General features: G+C 43.3%; 1 protein-coding gene across 3 annotated transcripts in view; it reads left to right on the top strand.

Moving 5' to 3' along the window:
- The window catches only part of slc7a10b (solute carrier family 7 member 10b), a 121,570-nt gene that overhangs the window by 54,806 nt on the left and 47,417 nt on the right, over window positions 1-19,347 (top strand). For all 3 annotated transcript variants that reach the window (XM_047384806.1, XM_047384787.1, XM_047384797.1), the window contains exon 6: window positions 8,530-8,653. In XM_047384806.1, coding sequence (XP_047240762.1) covers window positions 8,530-8,653 — 124 coding nt within the window. The remainder of the gene's footprint in view (window positions 1-8,529; window positions 8,654-19,347) is intronic.

Raw genomic sequence — 19,347 nt, 5'->3', positions numbered from 1 at the left:
GGTCTTATGGAGGCCCAGGATGCTTCGATAGCGGCCTTTAGCTCATCCAGAGTGTTGGGTCTTGAGTCTCTCAACGTTCTCTTCACAATATCCCACAGATTCTCTATGGGGTTCAGGTCAGGAGAGTTGGCAGGCCAATTGAGCACAGTGATACCATGGTCAGTAAACCATTTACCAGTGGTTTTGGCACTGTGAGCAGGTGCCAGGTCGTGCTGAAAAATGAAATCTTCATCTCCATAAAGCTTTTCAGCAGATGGAAGCATGAAGTGCTCCAAAATCTCCTGATAGCTAGCTGCATTGACCCTGCCCTTGATAAAACACAGTGGACCAACACCAGCAGCTGACACGGCACCCCAGACCATCACTGACTGTGGGTACTTGACACTGGACTTCTGGCATTTTGGCATTTCCTTCTCCCCAGTCTTCCTCCAGACTCTGGCACCTTGATTTCCGAATGACATGCAGAATTTGCTTTCATTCGAAAAACGTACTTTGGACCACTGAGCAACAGTCCAGTGCTGCTTCTCTGTAGCTCAGGTCAGGCGCTTCTGCCACTGTTTCTGGTTCAAAAGTGGCTGGACCTGGGGAATGCCGCACCTGTAGCCCATTTCCTGCACACGCCTGTGCACGGCGGCTCTGGATGTTTCTACTCCAGACTCAGTCCACTGCTTCCGCAGGTCCCCCAAGGTCTGGAATCGGCCCTTCTCCACAATCTTCCTCAGGGTCCGGTCACCTCTTCTCGTTGTGCAGCGTTTTCTGCCACACTTTTTCCTTCCCATAGACTTCCCACTGAGGTGCCTTGATACAGCACTCTGGGAACAGCCTATTCGTTCAGAAATTTCTTTCTGTGTCTTACCCTCTTGCTTGAGGGTGTCAATAGTGGCCTTCTGGACAGCAGTCAGGTCGGCAGTCTTACCCATGATTGGGGTTTTGAGTGATGAACCAGGCTGGGAGTTTTAAAGGCCTCAGGAATCTTTTGCAGGTGTTTAGAGTTAACTCGTTGATTCAGATGATTAGGTTCATAGCTCGTTTAGAGACCCTTTTAATGATATACAAATTTTGTGAGATAGGAATTTTGGGTTTTCATGAGCTGTATGCCAAAATCATCCATATTAAGACAATAAAATACCTGAAATATTTCAGTTATTGTGCAATGAATCTAAAATATAATAATATTAAATTTTCATCATGACATTATGGAAAATAATGAACTTTATCACAATATGCTAATATTTTGAGAAGGACCTGTACAATGTGATGTGGCACATACCAAGATTCAGTAGAGCTGTAAACCTCTTCTGGAGTCAGCTTCATCACATAACCAGAATCCACCAACCTTTTGATTTCCTGGTTATATGTGAGGGCCAGATCAGGATGCTTAACTAGCTTACGCTCGGTAGACCGCAGCAGTCCCTTGACTACTTCAGGAGGGACATGCATCAGAGGAAAATCCTGCTTCCTCAGTAGAGGGGTGGCATATCTCTCCACGCCATCCACAGTTACTCTGATGGTCTTGGCTTCTAATATGGCTATGGCCTCCTTGTCCTCCTTTGAGCGTGTGACCTCCTTCCTGGGTCGATGTAGAGGAGCATCTAGTTGCCACAGACGCTGTACATCTCGGTGAAGAGCATCGGCAGGAGAAAGGCATGATACATTCAGGCAGTGCACATCCCCCTGCTGTGTAGGCATACTACTGCTTGGACCTTGGATGGTCCACCCCAGCTTGGTGCAAACAGCAACTGGCCCATGGCTGGGGCCGCGCAGGACTGGACAGACTGGAGTTATAAGGTGAACATTGTCGAAACCAATTAAGACTAGTGGCTGTATCCGGATAAATCCCTCAAGCTGCACTTGCTGTAAATGATGATACTTATCCTTTAAAAGCTCCACTGGACATGACTGTTCAGCTAGGCTGAGCTGTTGGGCAGTAAAGGCACGTGTTATTCTGTAACGCATTTTTGGTTTGCCTTTCGGGGACACCTGGAACGAGACATAGCCTCCCTTTATCTGAATAACATCTTGCCGGATAGTGCGCAAAGATAGTGATTCGTCCTCCTGTGTCAAGCCTAATAACTTAACTGCAGCTGGGAGTATGATGGTTTTCTCTGAACCGTCATCAAGAAGAGCATAGGTGTCAAGAGATTTCCTCTGGTGGTGTATTGGATAGGCACAACCTTGAGCATTACCCGACTAGAGTGACTGACAGGGTCCAGAAACACTCTGCTGGTGCTCACTGTAAGGATGTTAGGGTCCTGCTTCCTAGCTTCAGCCAGGTCATGAAGCACTAATAAATGTTGTTCTCCACAGGTACTGAACAGTTTCTTCAGAGTGCACTGCTCAGGAGTGTGTTTACGGCCACAGCGCCAGCATTTGGATTTCGCCCTCAGCCAGGTAGCTACAGCTGTGAGGTCTAGCTTCTTAAAGTTTACACAGCCATTGAGATAGTGCTCTGTTCCTTCACAGTATGGGCAATAAGGCTTAAATTTCTGTTTCTTCTTAGAAGGAGAAGAAGGATTAATAGCCCGTGCCTTAGTGTCCATCTTTGGCGGTGGTTGAGCTGGATCTGAGCCATAATATATGGATGTAGACTTGCTCTGTGTTCTGAACCCTGTTGAGGCTCTGGGGTTACTCCTCTCTGGGTGTGGTCTGTCTAATGACTGTGGCTGAATGACTTGCCTTGATAGTTGAAGAACTTGAGATTTGCGCTCAAGCCATTCAGAGAGGTCATACATGTTGTATGTGTTGCTACTGCCAGAGCGTATGATGCCACGTGTGATACAGTACTTAATGAAACTGTCTCTGTAGCTAGGAGGGAGTTTAGTGAGCAGTCTGTCTACATGGGAACCACACTGGAGCTCATTAGCTGCTACATCATCCATGGTACTAAGGAGACCCACAAGGCTAGATACAGCCAGGGAGAAATCTTCAAAGGCTTGAGAATCACCTGCCTTAATGAGAGAGCAGTTAAGTATAGCACTGAGTTCACTCTGGACTAACTGTCTAGGCTGCCCATATCTCTGTTCCAAAGCTCGGATTGCACTAGTGTAAGGAGTGCGGTCATGAATATAGCGTCTGGCCACTTGTAAAGCACATGGATGTTCCAAATGATCCAGCAGGATGTGATATTTATATTCCTCTGTGAGATGTGCATGGGGTCCAAGTAGGCTGTCTAACCCTTTCTTCAATAACGCAAATTCACTCTCTCTGCCTGATTTAAATGTGACCAGCTTGGGCCTCGGAATGCCATATGATGATGCCACAATCATCTCCATCAGGTTTGGCTGGGTAGCTTCTGCTGTGGAGCATGTAGGTACTGGTGCATACTGTGCAGCAGAGTGGCGGCTGGCAGAATCAGCAGGTGGAGCTGCATATTGCTGGTTATAGGTATGCTGGGCTGCTGCTCCTTGTGGTGACTGATACATGTGTGTGGCTGAGGCCGGAGAGAGATCATGCAGTTGTGTGGAGGGTATCTGGTTGGAGCTGCTTGGATGCTGCAGACGTCGGTACCGCTGGCTGTATAGAGACTCGGTCTGACATGGTTCCAGCCTCCTAGATTGTACAGATTGTGCCACTTGAATGACAGGTTGTAGAGCAGGTTGAATCACATGATTCAATCTGGGAGGTGGAGCTGGTAGCGGGGCCGGCTGGGTAACTGGATAGACTGGAGGGCCTCCTGGCTGTGCCACAGGCTGAAGTGTGGGACTAGATGCCGACTGACCTATAGGCAGGAAACCTGCATTCACCCTGGGCTGGAGTACAGGCTGAGGCTCTGGCAGTGGCTGGAACTCATGTTGAGGTGCTGTAAATATGGATGCGGCAGGTTCTACTGGCCTTAGTAGGTTCACAGGTGTTCTGGTGTCCTGCCTGGCTGCTGGTGCCAGAAGGTTCAGTTGATCACTAGTGCAACTGCGTATGCCTACACTGTTAGGCTGTGGCGTTTGGGGGAGTGCAGGAAGTGATTCAGCCCTGCCATGTTGTAAAGTATGACTCTGTGGCAGGAAAGGGCTGCAGGACTTATATGTTTGCTCCAACTGCTCCACACGCTTGGTTAGTGCACCACTGGTCTCTTTTATAGTGACTTGCATCTCATTCATGGTTTCCAGTACTCTGCCCCATACTACCTCCATCTTCTCCCACCTTTGATTCTCCTCCTTGTCGGTTTCAGCGGAACTGCTACTCATGTATGACTCTGACTCCTCTGGATCAGGTAGGTCATGCTCATACTCCACCAGATGTCCCGGAAGCTTCCTGCTCCTGCGTGGACGGGGACTATGCTTTAGACTCTCCTTCTGAGAAGCTCCATCCTTTGGCGTTGCCATCTTGCTGACTCAGCCAAAGAGATCCGGCTCGAAGGACCACTTGTAAAAGACTGTGCGGCTAGCCGGCACTGATTGCAGATTACTCCTCAACTGAGTCTTCCTCGGTCAGAAGGAATAGGTCGACTCCAAGGATGCAGTTAGACAGATTTATTCAGGATGAAGTAGCAGCAGGTACATGGGCAATGATAAGGATACCGATACAGATGCAGCGACTTGTGACTAGGCATGTGTGTATTGTGTGTGTGTGGTTATATCGTAAGAACGCACAAGGACTCATACACACAAGGATAACAAAGATTGGCAGGGAACGGCAATTCCTGCACTATGGATGCTGCTCTGTCTCTGAGCCACACTGAAGAAACTGAAAGTGACTCGCTAAGCTACGAGCAAGTGCATCTATAAAACAATTAGGTGCATCATGGGTAATGTAGTGTTAAATCAGGGCACGGACTTTTAACAATTAAAGTAGGCTACTTCTTTGATCTCGTGATAATATGGCATTATTCTTGTTATATTACAACTTTGTTCTCATAATGTTATAAAATTTATTCCCGAAATGTTACGACTTAATTCTCGTAATATTATTCCAGGACATGCTCATACATATATATATATATATATAATATATATATATATTATATATATATATATATATATATACATATATATATATATATATATATATATATATATATATATATATATATATATATAATATATATATATATATATATATGGAAGAAATCTACTAATAATGCTGCTGTGGGACACATCGTGATGATTGTAGACCCCAATCTTCCCAGAGGACTGTGGCCTGTTGGGACCATCACTAAGGTTTTTCCCAGTACAGATAGTGTAGTATACCTGAAGACAACTGTACATCAATTTCAACTTAAGAAACGTGGAATTTTTTATTTTTTAAATACTGAACATTTTTTACTTTTTATTTTACATTTATTTGCACAAACCTTAAATGCAAGTTAAAATTCTGTGGAAAATCCTTTATAAAATATCCTTGAACACAAGTATTTTATTTTCTGCCTCTGTGGTGTAAATGCACAGAACAAGTTCATTTGCAGCATCTTTTCAGGCTCATGAGAAAGGAATCCCTCTGGCTGTACTGACCTGTTTTGATCTAATACAGCTGCAGTCTGTATTTCCCAGATGAATGAAACCTCCTCTCAGCTTCATTTATTGGGGTTCCTGTTAGAATGAGCAGAGGTTTAATTTTTTCAGGGTCCAGGAAGGAGGTACTTTCTGGATCAACAGAAGCAATAGTTTCCATCAATGTGCTGTTTTGCTCCCCAAAACGGTGTGCAATTTCCCCTGCAAGAGCATTAATGCAGCTGTAAAACAGTCTTTGTTGTTCTTTGATCTCCTGGTTTTCCTGTGCTCTTGCTCCTGATGTCTGCTCCACAACGTAATCATTTAGGTTTCTGCTAGCACGGCACTTTCAGTGTACAACTGTGGGCCCTGTGCCCACTAGAGATGTCAGTAGCCTCTGTTCTACAACACTCACTCCACAACTCCATGAATACTTCTTCAGTGCGCTGGGCCAAAATGCATTCCATGGCACTATTCACAAGCTGGACATTTCTTCTGACTGTAGTTAGGTGGCTCAAGAATTGCCAGAATCTTTTGCACAATTAGCGCATGAAATCTAAAGCTTGGTTTGGAGAGAGCACTACACAGTCCTGATGCCTCCATCCCTGTGTCTGCTGGAAACGATGCTGTTTTTTCAACTTGATCCAGCACTTCAGCAATCTCCTGAAAGGATTTCAGAATAACCTCCACTGTTGCCAGGTGTCCTGTCTAGCGCTGTTCAAGTAAGCGCTTCATTGTGTTTCCCTGATATAAAGCTGCAACAGTGCGCTTTCGTATGAACTTGTACAGGGCATTGCATACACTGAATAGATCTTCAATAGCTCTCTCAGCAGACATGACATGAACTATAACCAAATGAAGCTGGTGATAAAAGCAGTGTACATATGGGTTTCTCTGCCAAGTTCGTCTTCTAGGATTGTTTGAACCCTACCCAGTTTCCCTGACATAATAGAGGTTCCATCATACACCTGGCTGATTATTTTGTCTGTCGTCAGGCCAGTTTTTCCTATTTTTGAGATAAGTGTCCATGTGAGAGTTTTAGCATCACCTGCTTCTGGTGTTGCAATTATCAATAGGCTCTCTTTTACAGCATAACTGTCATCAACAAAGCGCAGTACAATAGAGAGATTTTCACATCCTGTTGGATCTCTGGTTCCATCCACTTTAACTGTGTAAAATGAATTGCCTATTTCCTCAAAAATATGCTCAGTCACCTGCTGACTCATGAGTCCTATGAGTTCATTTTGAATTTCATGACCTGTGTATGTAGCATTCCTGGGAATAGCAGGGATTATTTTAGCCAGCTCTGTGTCTTTTCTATGGTATACTCAAACAAAGATAAGAATAAACCACAGCCAGTCTGTCCCATTGATTGCTTCAGTGTCACCTCTGAAAGGCAGATGATTGATTGCTAAAAAAGTCACAATGTCAATGATTGAGCTCACACAATATCTGTTGTGGACCAACTGCTCTTTGTGCACCAGGGTTGTGATTTCAGAACCAGCGACAATGCGCATTATTTTCCCTTTCCAAAGGTTCTCACACAATATATGGTTTTTTGAGGAGCCGAGCTTGATCAGTCCTTTTAATAAGGCATGTTTCCAACCTCAGAAGCCTATTTCTTTAAATGCTAAATCAGATGATGATGTGTGAGAACTAAACTGTCTGCATCCATCTTCATTAAATATTCTAGCCAGGGTCTGTTTTGGTACCACGCTGAAGAAAAGCTGCATTTTTTTCCAGAGAAATGTCAAACAGGATAATTTTCAAGGCACACTTGTTTAGGTTTATCCACACCGAGGTCATCTGAATATAAGTGATGCGTGCTGCTGCTGCTGCCATCCGGTGGAAGAGTGTCTGACACCGCAGGCTGCGGTGACAGTTGTGCCAGCAAGCAGAGAGGAGGACCGGAAGTGCTCGTGGCCGCAGTGCCTGGTTGTCCTTGCCTTTGCACTGGTGAACTATTAGTGTTGTCTCTGGTTGAGCTAGCTATGCTCTTATTTTTGTTAAGACAAGTTATAATGTCCATTTTAGCATCCTGACATAATGGTTGTCTTGGGGGTGCCCGGATTCCTGAATGTATGTGAATGTATGTATGTATATATATATATATCTTAGCATGGCCCTAATAATTGTTGTAAAATTCAAACAATGAAGGCCTACCGTTATCTTCAAAAGTAATCATAAACATCATGTGCTTACCATTTTGCTCGTCCGTATGCTGACCTGATGGCTTGAAGTAGCAAGGGGAATCATGCGCCATTGCGCATTAACACAAGGTATGCCAATCTGATTTGTATGCTATTCGGACAGAACACCGGCTCTCGAGGCCTTGAACGTCACAACAAACGTCATCGACACAAGCCTCGATGCGCACTTCACAAAAAATCTGCCTGGATTACTCGACACACTTCAAAGTATCAGCACACTGGACACATCACTAATCAAATCAGAACCTCTTCGAAGTCCCTGGTTAAATTTTATTTTTCATGGAAATACACCGACATCAACGAGGGGAATACCTCTTTGTCTGCGCGAAGCACTTCAAGGACAAGTGCTTACTTAATTAAGTTCCGTCTGTCGATGAAAAGGACAGACACAGCAAAGCGGTAAGCTGCAAATAAGGCTAAAATGACAAAAAAGTTTTTTTTTTACATTAATTTATTGTGTGATATGATGTCCTGGCATTGCAGTTCCACTTTATATAGACCACAACTGAATGATTTAATTGTGAAAAGGACGGATTTAAAAGCATGGTATGCCCCCACTTATAGCTGTCTAGTTGTCTGTAGCTAATTTTCTCAATCCATGCAAATGGTTTGTTTGTTTTTTATATTCTTCTTATGGTAGGGCCTATTTACAGTGATTAAATTTAAGTCACTTCATTAAAGCATTAACATTACAGCAACTTCAAGTAATTGGTGTTACTTTTAAAGCTCAAATTGTCCCAATAGTATGCTTAAAATGAGAAGCAAAAATCTAAATGCAATGCCGAAATAATGTTGTGATGCTATTTCCAAGGTTATAATGAACATCTTCATTTACCTTTTGTCTTAAAAAAGATGTGTACTAATGTATCATATTTGTATGGTGTGGATTTGGTAAGGAATCTACCTCGAGCCATCTACATCTCCATCCCACTGGTGACTTTTGTGTACACGCTCACCAACATCGCCTACTTTTCTTCCATGTCACCTGAGGAACTGCTGTCCTCCAATGCTGTGGCTGTTGTGAGTAATGTCAAACATCACGGACCGACAAATGTAATTTGTTTATGCAAATTATAAAGTGTTTGCTGAGTGGTGGATAAAAACAACTACCCAAATCAAGAGTTTTTGCCAGCCTCTAATTAGGGAAATAGATGTAAGAATCCTCATAATTTTGAAATGGTTCATTATTTCTCACGTCTAGTTTGTTCTGTTCTGAATAAAGGTTTAATAGCGACTCATTTAAAACAAAATAATTATTTTTATTAATAGACGAAGAGTATGAGGCTTATAGTTCACAAAGATGCCCTGCAGTAAAAAGGTTCTAGAAGTGAATATTAGTCCAGACATTTCTGGTGTTCTCAGTGTGCCTGGATGTGAGAGAAATAAGTAGGTATAATGTGTCAAAATGTGATTTATGGCCCCCATGTCAGATGATTTATGCTCCCCTGGTCAGAGGATCAAAGGGTTTATGACTTCCACCTGTTGGAAGATCAAAGGATTAAATGGTTTAATTACTGTTGTAAAGGTTTATGACTTCCATAGAGATTAAAGGTTATTTATTTAGCTTTATCAGTAATTAATTTTAATAGACGTTAGCAGTTCTCACACTTTTTGGCAACTTCCCACGCCATCTGTCAGGACATAAAATAATTAAAGGTTATTTATTTAGCTTCAATAGGAATTAAAAAATAGGACATATAGGTGTTAACAAATCCCTATCTTGAACTTATTCCCGGCAGTTAAATGTGATTGGGGATGATCTATAAACTTCTAAAAAGCCATGTAGGTCTTGAGCAAGATAAGTATGATGTTAGATTGTAAACCACTAGAAAATATTTGATTGATCATTTATGAAAGCAGTACAGATTTCATTTTCTTCCTTTGCTGTTTTTTCTTGGAAGAAATGTTCCAAGACTTGTTTATTTATTAATTAAATCCTGTAAGACTCACAAATGGAAACCACAAAGAAAGGCTGTTAGAAGTTTATTTTTATATACATTTCTTTGGCGCTCAGACCCCGGGGGAAGACCTGAACGCTGCGGATGATGTGGGCTTGAATGAGTATTTTTAGGATTAAATTAGAGATGTCTTCCCCCCGGGATCCAACGCTCAGCGGAAGAGCGAGAGAATCTTGCCGATGAGGATCTTTAAAGCAAAGCCTTGGAGATGATTGGCTGAAGAGAAGGTGCGGACTTGACGATGATTGGATGGGCGGAGACCCATGCAGGAGCCATTGGACGGACCGGCTGAGGTAGGAGGGAGTCTTCCGGATTGAATTTTCGTCAAAACTTCATTTCAATCCTGTAAGACTCACAAATGGAAAACACAAAGAAAGGCTATTAGAAGTTTATTTTTATAAACATCTCTTTGGCGCTCAGACCCTGGGGGAAGACCTGAACGCTGCGAATGATGAGGGCTTGAATAAGTATTTTTAGGATTAAATTAGAGACAAAAAAGGGGCCGAGGCTGAAATAATGATGGGTTAATGAAGGACTTAGAGAAGGGAAGTGAAAGGTTGAAAATGAGAAAGCATGAGGAGGGAGTTCTGAAAGGAGAATATGGTTGAGGATGAATAAAGTTTGATTACGGAAATGAATGAAGATTTACGGGTCGGAGGGAAATGAGTGGTGCTGGCAGAGAAATAGAAAGCGGACAAGATGAAGGAGTTGTGGGAAGGGTTTTAGAAAGCAACAAAACGACAGAGAAGGAGATTGGAGAATCGTAGAATTAATTTAGAGAAGAATACGAAATTGAAGGTTTGAGATAGAAAGATTAAGGACAGATGCGTTATGCCACGGAGGCATATGAGTTGATGATTGAATGAAGAAAACAAGGAATGATGACTCAAGCCGGGAGGGCATCGAGATGATGAATGCGTTTGGCCCCAAAGCCATATGAATTACTGCATGACTCTGCAATGTGATGAATGGTGACTCGAGCCGCGAGGTATCGGGATGATTAATACATAATGCTGAGGAGGCATAATGAATAGAGGGAGGAGTGAGAGAGTGAAGAGGATGAAATAAAGAGAGAGAATGAATGTACCTTCTGGCGAACAGAGTGAAGAGATGAAATGAATGAAGGAATGATTGATGGGGTTGACGAATACTGGAATAGCGACCTTAAAAAGAAAAAGGATTAAAGGAGATTAAATGAAAAGGACGACATCCACCACCAGAAATGAGAATTCTTACCTAGGAACTGAGAGATCTTTGAGCAGAAAGGACTGATTGGAAGTCTGGACGAACATACAAAGAAAAAGATGAAGATGACCAGCGGCGGAGTTGTTGCAGTGAAGCTGGGGAAATTTCTCGGGTGGCTGCACTAGTCGCTGCCCCTATTCTAAATGAATGGCCCAAAAACTGACTGGGTGGCAGTTTACATAGGATTAATATTTTTTCTAAATTGATCGAGAAACCAGGGACCCGACATAGGAGTCCATTCAGGGGTGAGGAAAAGGGGCATGATCTGAGGGCTTAATTTGTGACGTTTGAGAGCAAATTCTAACATGGATCGAAAAGGGCTGAAGGGCCCATCAAGTGGGCCATGGAAATATAGCAAGGGCATTTTCCTTTGGTGTGTTTAACAAATAATTTTAAATGATCAGGATAGAATTTAAGATCTGAAAAGGATAAATCCCTTGAGGGATCAAATGATTTATTACGTGATGCTAATTCACTTATCCTGAGGAAACGATAGAACGCTACGAGAAAAGAGCTGGAAAGGAGAGATTTGAGATGGGGAGAGAGTGGGCTAAAGAGAAGAGCAGATATGAGATTTTTAAGAAGGGGAAGTTTGACGGTCCTTCGAGGGTCGGGATGCTGAGAAGAATGTTTAGCAATACCTTTGAAAAGGAGTTTGACAGCCTGATTTGAAAACAGGCTAGGAGTGGGTTCGATGAGATGCCGTTTTGCAAAGAAATTGATACCTGCTACCAGGCTACAGACATATGGGAATTTGAAATGACGGTGTTCAAAACAGAATGTTTTAAAAGCTAGAACTGTTGGACTGGATACAGGGGTGTATGATGGGTGAGGCAGAATTTAGAGAAGGTTTGCCAAGCAAAGGAATAGGATCTCAGTGTGGATGGGGCTAACCCGGAGTTAGAATAACGTTTTGCTGACAAAAGAAGAGGTTGGAGAGAGGGGCTTAATCCAGCTTCAGATCTTCTAGGGGTGGTATCGGAGCGGGAAAGGGGTTGGCTGACGGGCACAGACTGCGGAAGACCTGAAATTTTGAGCGAGTGAGAGCATCAGCGATGGAGTTAGAGTAACCAGGGACGTGGCGAGCAGAAATAATTCAATTGTGAGTGACTGATTGCCAGGTAAAAAAAACTGAAAGGCGACGGCTGAGTGAGAGATGTCATTATAGAAAGAAAAAGTCTGTTCCAGTTCCTAAGAAGCTTGTGTCATTATGTTCGAAATAGCTCGGACCCACATACAGAGGAGCAGGAAGTAAAATAAAAATTGTTTATTGAAGATATAGTCAGGAACGGAACGGACGAAACGCCTCACTGTAAGGAGAGAAGTGAAGAGAATAGATGAGAACGGGTGACGGAGGGAAAAACGAAACTAAGAGCAAATAGTTATTTTGATACTGAGATCGGCTTACTGAGTTGTCAGGTCGCCAGGGGGAATGAGATTCAGGATCCAGGTCTTAAGCATGTATATCTGTAGAGAATTCACTTGGTGCTGTTCTGTGGAGCTCAGGTTACAGTAAACAAGTTCGATGTGCGGTGGCTTACGTTGGAGGGTGGACAGGGTATGCTTGTGGCTTGGCTCAGCAGACGAAGAGGACAGGAAGCTGCCAGCTTGATGCGAATCCAAACGAAGGTAGATCACAGGATAAGAATCCTCACAACGTAGACAGGCTTGATCATCCAGAGTAACTTTCATAAACGTAGTCCAGAAAACTCAGTGACATAGATCCAAAACTTAGGCTTTCAAAATCTGCTGAGGAGCAAAAAACAAAGTTAAACGAGGTCGAAGGACGAAGCATAACTTGGAGTGTGGCTAGAGTTTGTACCACTGTGGCAAAACACTCTCGCATTGAAGTGCTGGCAGCCTCCTGCTTAAGTACTCCTCCTGGCAATCAGTGGAGTAAGTCACACCTGTCACCCAGCACACCTGAGAGCTCCAGCACCACCTGAGAATGAGCACATGTAGCAAGCACAAAAACACAAACCCAGATCCTGACAGCTTGGACCAAAAAGCTAAATCTGAGCGGCAGCTGTCATCCAGAGAAACCGAGTCTAGGAGAGAGGGAACGGAATTAGCCAGATCCAGAAGATGGGAGATGAATGAACGGCCTTGGGGAATGATGCGCATAGAGAAGATAAAATGGCCCAGCAGGGACAGCAGTTGGCGCTTAGAGATAGTTGAGGAAGAGAGACAAGACTGGGAAACTTCTCGGATGCGAGCCAGTTTCTCCTCAGGCAGTGAGGCGATCATGGCTTCCGAGTCCAAAGAAATACAGAGGAACTCGATTTTCTTAGCTGGACCCGACGTCTTTTCAGGGGAACGCCTACTTGCTCGAACAACCGAACGAGCTTTGGTAGGGAGAGGCCGGGAAAGGGGGAAGGAGGATCGATAAGGAGGAAGTCATTGAGGAGATGAAGGACGGAGGGGAGCTTAACAATGTTCAGGAGAATCCAGCATTAAGCTTCTGACAACTTATTAGACACGGGCTGCTTCTACAGCCGAAAGTGAGCCTGACCGCAAAGTAAAAGCGGCGACCCCATTTTACCCCTAAGAGGTGCCACTGAGAAGGATGCACTGGCATAACCTTAAAGGCGTCCGTGATATCAGCTTTGGCGAGCCAGGCTCCCTGTCCTGCTATCTTAATAAGTCTATCGGCCTGATCCACTGTAGCGTAGCACAAGGAAAATGGGAGTTTAGGAATAAGGAGTTAATGCTGGGCTGGGGACCTGAGTGAGGAGCAGATAGATCGATAATAAGGCGTTTCTTTCCTGAATATTTTCTGGTGGCTATTCCCAGAGGGCTGACATGGAAAAGAGAAAAGGGGGGAGAATTGAATGGGCCTGCCATTTAACCTATGGAAACTTCTTTGAGGAGAAGTTGAGCTACTGTCTGCAGATCGAGAAGTGCTGATTTGCAGGTTAGGGAAAACCAGAGTGCTAGAGATTGAGGAAGGGACGCCTATTAGGAACCCTTGTGAGAGGCCAGTGATGAGAAAATTTGAAAACTAGCGATCAGGGTGAAGTGAAAGGAGGGAAGCTAATTCTGGAATATTTATTGGAGTTGCTAGATCCCCGAGGGGGTTTGAAGAGGGATGAGCAACAGGGGCAGACAGATTTTGGATGAGCTTCCTTGCGGAAACTGCAAATAAGGAGAGAAGAACAGTTGGGAAAATAACAAGAGCTTTCGTTGAAATTATTACATATAGGTTTATAATAAAGCACTTCGATTTTTCTCCCGTGCCAGTCTTGAAGCCGAGAGCTTGTAGGGCGGGTAGGTCGAGGGCGGGTGGGATTGTCGAATGAGAAAGGAATGGAAGGGCGCAGAGAACTTTGATGACCCACTGAGCCGCAGGTGAAACAGGCGGAGGCTTGGGTGAGCATAACCAGAATTTTCATGTCCAGAATGGATCAATCTGGATGGACACCCATCTGGGCGAGGGTGGATGCAGCTTCAGCAGAGAAATATTTGCGATAACTGAAAAACAGGGAGCGAACATATTTAAGATGCAAATCTGCAATGAGGGAGAGATAGGTATCGAGTTCCGCCCTGCGCTCCGGATAAACTGAAAAAAAACCCGTCTCTGAATATACTGAGGGCCACCACAAATTCGCCGAAGGATAAATCCTTGGCCAGACGAGGATCCGTAGATTTATATATTGGAGTAAAGCCCTCGGAGGAAGTGACACGATGGTCGACTTCAGGAGATGGGACCCTGAAGAAGAAGAGCAGAGACTAGTCGAGACATTGGCATGCAGAGGAATGTAGGGCCTGTCTTAATATGAAAAGAAATGATGAAAACAAACTTGGAGGGGTTTGGAATATGAATGAAGACATAGAGAAGTGGAGAAATACATCTTAACTAAAGATGATCTTGGGGTGGCATTGGCTAGCGTGAATGCAGGTGGGGCCTAGATGCGGCCTGGGCATCTGGAGGGACAGGTGGAGGCAGAACAGCTTACGTGGCAGTGCTGGTAGTGAAGTTCTGGAGATGGTGCATTAGGGAAGAAATAGAGTGTTGCAGGGAGTCCATGGAAGCAATGAATGCAGGTGGGATGACCGGGGCTGATGATGTAGAAGCATGAGCCGATGGAGGTTCTATGGGATGAGACGCTGAAGCTGGGGAAGAATCAGGGGGAGCAGAAGCAGGGGCGGGTGTCTGAGCTGGGCAACCTTGAAGGCATTTAGCTGGGGGACTACCCGACATCCTGAGATGTTTCCCAGAGGAGACGGGAGGAGGGGGAGGGGAGAAGGGATAGTCATGGTGAGGTAGAAGCTCGATGAGTTGGACTAAATGAGAATGTTCAACATCTGAACCAGGAATAATTCCGCTTGCCCTTAACTGACACGACGGAGAGGGTAGAGTTGGGCAGGAGGCTAGCCGAGCGCTTCTACAGTTAGCTGAGGTATGGAGAGGATCCGCAATGAAGTACAGAGCAGAGCCAGTTAGATTGTTCAATTTGTATTCCGACATGATTGCTGATTCAAAGCTCAGCGGATGAGCGACACAATCTTGCCGATGAGGATCTTTAAAACGAAGCCTTGGAGATGATTGGCTGAAGAGAAGGTGCGGTCTTGACGCTGATTGGATGGATGGAGACCCATGGAGGAGCCATTGGACCGGCTGAGGTAGGAGGGAGTCTTCCAGATTGAATTTTCGTCAAAACTTTCTAAGAGATCTTAACTTCGCCATTAACCTTAATGGTTTTTTACTTTATATGGTAGGTAACCACTAATGTATGGTTAACACAAGTCACATCAAGTCACAACCAGTGAAACAGTTTCTTTAATAAAATATAAATCTTTAAACGATGTCATATGGCTATAACAGTTTCTATCATAAACCCCTAACTGTGTTAAACATCTTAATCACTCTATTTATAATTCAGATTTTTTTATTTCTGTGTATAATATGCATTTGTGAGGCCAATATTATGTATTAAGCAAAAGAGATTTTGACTAATAAACTGCAATTAACTCTTGAATTAATTTTTATCATTTCTAAACCTAAGCTGGTTAATTTCTGTGCTAAATCCTGCTAGCAAAACAGGCAGGTGGCCATCACCAGTCACAAATACTGACTCTTGCAATAGACGGTGTCGAAAAAACCTACAGGGCATGTTTACCAAGCTTGATCTGTATTTTAACTCTGTTACTCGGTTAGGGTCCAGTAAACTTTTTAATTCGCCAACTATTCAGCATTTCACAAATAAAGATTTGCATTCTTCAACTTCAACAGTAAACACTGAATTTAAGGATTTCACTTTTGTGACAAGAGGTTGTTGTATGTTCTACATTGCATGAACTAAAGTTCCTTTCATAAATATATTTATTTTGAGAAGTGATTTATGCTAAGGGAGTTATAACCTTCCTGTCCTTCCCCTGAAATTTCCCTGTAGTGTTCAAAAACAATAGCAGATTCTGATGTTCAGTCAGGTGCTATAAATCCATCAGTGATGGCTACATTCAACCCCCACCTTTAGATTGTAAACTGCAGTCATCACTTACAGTAGCTTACTAAACTCCTTGGTAAATTCCTGAATCTAGTGCCTGTCAAGCACTGAACTCCTTGTGCCTACATCTATGTCAACTGCTCATCAGAGAAACAGCCTTCTTTGGCTTGATTTTGGCAAAGGCTTGGTAAGGTGTATTCGTCACTTCCTGTTTTCAATGTTGGTGGATTGTATGGTGTGTGAAGGCTCTCTCGTCTGATCTGATTTCTCTCTACTGTGATATCTCTTACATAAGCACGTTAAAACACACACTTTCTGTTGCTGCATTTAACGTTTGGTGACACTCCGTGTCTTACATGATTTTTCAAGTAGTGGTAAGGGGTCGGTAGTTTAGCATTAGCTTTAACTCCTCCATGGCTACCCGTTCTGCTGTTTCTCTCTCTGAGTCTCCTCCTCTCTCCTGCTCTCTGTGTCAGATGTTCAGTTACTCCTCTGCCTCCTGTGGTGATAATGGTAGGTGTAATAAATGTAGTATTTTTGTAGCTTTGGAGGCGAGGGTGTCGGAATTAGAGGCCTGGCTCCACGCTGTTAAAAACCAGCAGATAGCAAAGGCCCCTTAGCCAGCGCGAAGCCACCGAAGGTAGCTCCCCGTAGCAGTCCTTCAGCAGAGCCCGTGCAGCCGGGGCCTCAGGACGCCTGGGTGACGGTACATAGAAAGCATAGTCCTAGATCCCAGCTCACAGGTCACCACCAACCCGTCTGTGTTTCTCCCAGATTTTCCCCGTTCAGCGACACACACACACTGAGAAGCCAACTCTTGTAATTGGCAGCTCCATAGTCAGAAACGTGGCACTAGAGACACCAGCGACCATAGTCAAATGTCTGCCAGGGGCCAGAATGGGCGACATCAAATCCTACCTGAAACTGCTGTCTAAGGATAAGCGTAAATTCTGTAAGATTGTTATTCACACTGGCAGTAATGACACCCGGTTACATCAATCGGAGGTCACAAAAGTTAGTGTTGCTTCAGTGTGTAAGTTTTCCAAAACAATTTCGGAGTCCGTAATTTTCTCTGGTCCCCTCCCCGATCTGATCAGTGACGACATGTTTAGACGCATGCTGTCATTCAACTGCTGGCTGTCTAGGTGGTGTCCAGAAAACGATGGGGGCTACATTGATAATTGTCGAACATTTTGAGGAAAACAAGGTCTGATCCAGAGAGACGGCATCCATCCCACTTTGGATGGAGCAGCTCTTCTTTCTTGGAATCTGGCTGAATTTATTAGTTCTCCAAAACTCTGACAACCTAGGGTTCAGATCAGGAAGCAGGGTCGTAGTTTAACACTCCTCTCTGCAGCTTCTGTACTGCTACCCACCCATTACCCCATTACCCTATTAAGACAGTGTCTCGCATATGGCCAAAACTGAATAGATTAAAAAATAATCTAAAAGGAGGAAATCATGGATATCTCATAAAAAATAAACACAACTCAGACTAAAAAGAAAAATAAAGAAATTAAATGTGGCTTACTGAACATAAGATCTCTCTCTTCAAAGACTTTGCTAGTTAGTGACATGATTTGTGACAATCAGATTTATTTATTTTGCCTCACAGAAACCTGGCTGCAGCAAGAGGATTATTTTACAATAAATGTGTCAACTCCTACTAATTATTTAAATTTCCACATTCCATACTGGACGAGGAGGAGGAGTAGCAACCATCTTTCAATCCGATTTATTGATTAGTCCCAGACCAATCAATAGCTACAACTCTTTTGAATATTTAATCCTTAGTTTTCCTCATCCAAATTGCAAATCACCGAAACCACCTCTATTTGTTGTTTTGTACCGTCCACCAGGTCCGTACTCTCAGTTTTCAGATCTTTTATCTAATTTAGTGTTAAATACAGATACGGTTATTATAGTGGGGGATTTTAACATTCATGTTGACACTGAAAATGATAGCCTAAATAAAGCCTTTAATGCCATCTTAGACTCAATTAGCTTTGCTCAAAACATTAACAAACCTACCCACCTTTGTTTTCATTCTCTGGACCTTGTGCTGACATATGGCATTGAGTGTAAAGACATAACAATATTTTCTCATAACCCTGTCCTGTCTGACCATTTTTTAATAACCTTTGAGTTTGATTTAACCAAGTACTCCACACCTGAAAGAAATTTCCTTATAGTAGATCATTATCAGACAATGCTGAAACAACCTTTAAAGAATCTGTTCCACTTTTATTTTCCTCATTATCACAGAAAATACAGTGGAGGGCAATAATTTTGTTTCTTCCCCTTCACAAATTGATTCTCTCTTTCATAGTGTTACTTCATCGTTGTGTGGTGCATTAGGAAATGCATCCCCCTTGACAAAGAAGGTAATTATTCATACGAGGCTGGCTCCCTAGTTTAATTCAGAGCTGCGTGCTTTAAAGCACAATGTTAGGAAATTGGGGAGAAAATGGCGCTCTACACACCTAGAGGATTCCTACTTAATCTGGAAAAATAGCTTACTGTTGTATAAAAAGACACTTCGCCAAGCCAGAAGAGTTTATTTCTCATCATTACAAGAATAATCCTAGGTTTCTCTTTAGTACAGTTGCTAAACTTACACAGTCATAGCTCTGTTGAGCCATCCATTCCCTTAGCTCTCAGCAGTCATGACTTTATGGGATTCTTCTTAAATAAAATTGATTCTATGAAAAATGAAATTTTTGACATACTCCTGTTTGAAGAGTTTCAGTCAGGCTTCAGAGCTCATCATAGCACCTGAAACAGCTCTACTGAAAGTCACTAATGATATTCTTAAGGCATCAGATAATGGACTTGTGTCTGTACTGGTTCTGTTAGATCTCAGTGCTGCATTTGATACAGTCGATCACAATATTTTCTTAGAAAGGCTGGAATATGCTGTAAGGATCAGGGGAACAGCACTAGGTTGGTTTAAATCTCATTTGTCTGACAGATTCCAGTTTGTTCATGTAAATGATAAATCATCTTCAAACTCCAAGCTTAATTGTGGAGTACCACAGGGTTCAGTACTTGGGCCAATTCTTTT

Source organism: Girardinichthys multiradiatus, chromosome 2 (assembly GCF_021462225.1).
Source record: "Girardinichthys multiradiatus isolate DD_20200921_A chromosome 2, DD_fGirMul_XY1, whole genome shotgun sequence".
NCBI lineage: Eukaryota > Metazoa > Chordata > Actinopteri > Cyprinodontiformes > Goodeidae > Girardinichthys > Girardinichthys multiradiatus.
The sequence above is the reverse complement of the archived record's forward strand: the minus strand, read 5'-3'. Positions and strand labels throughout refer to the sequence as shown.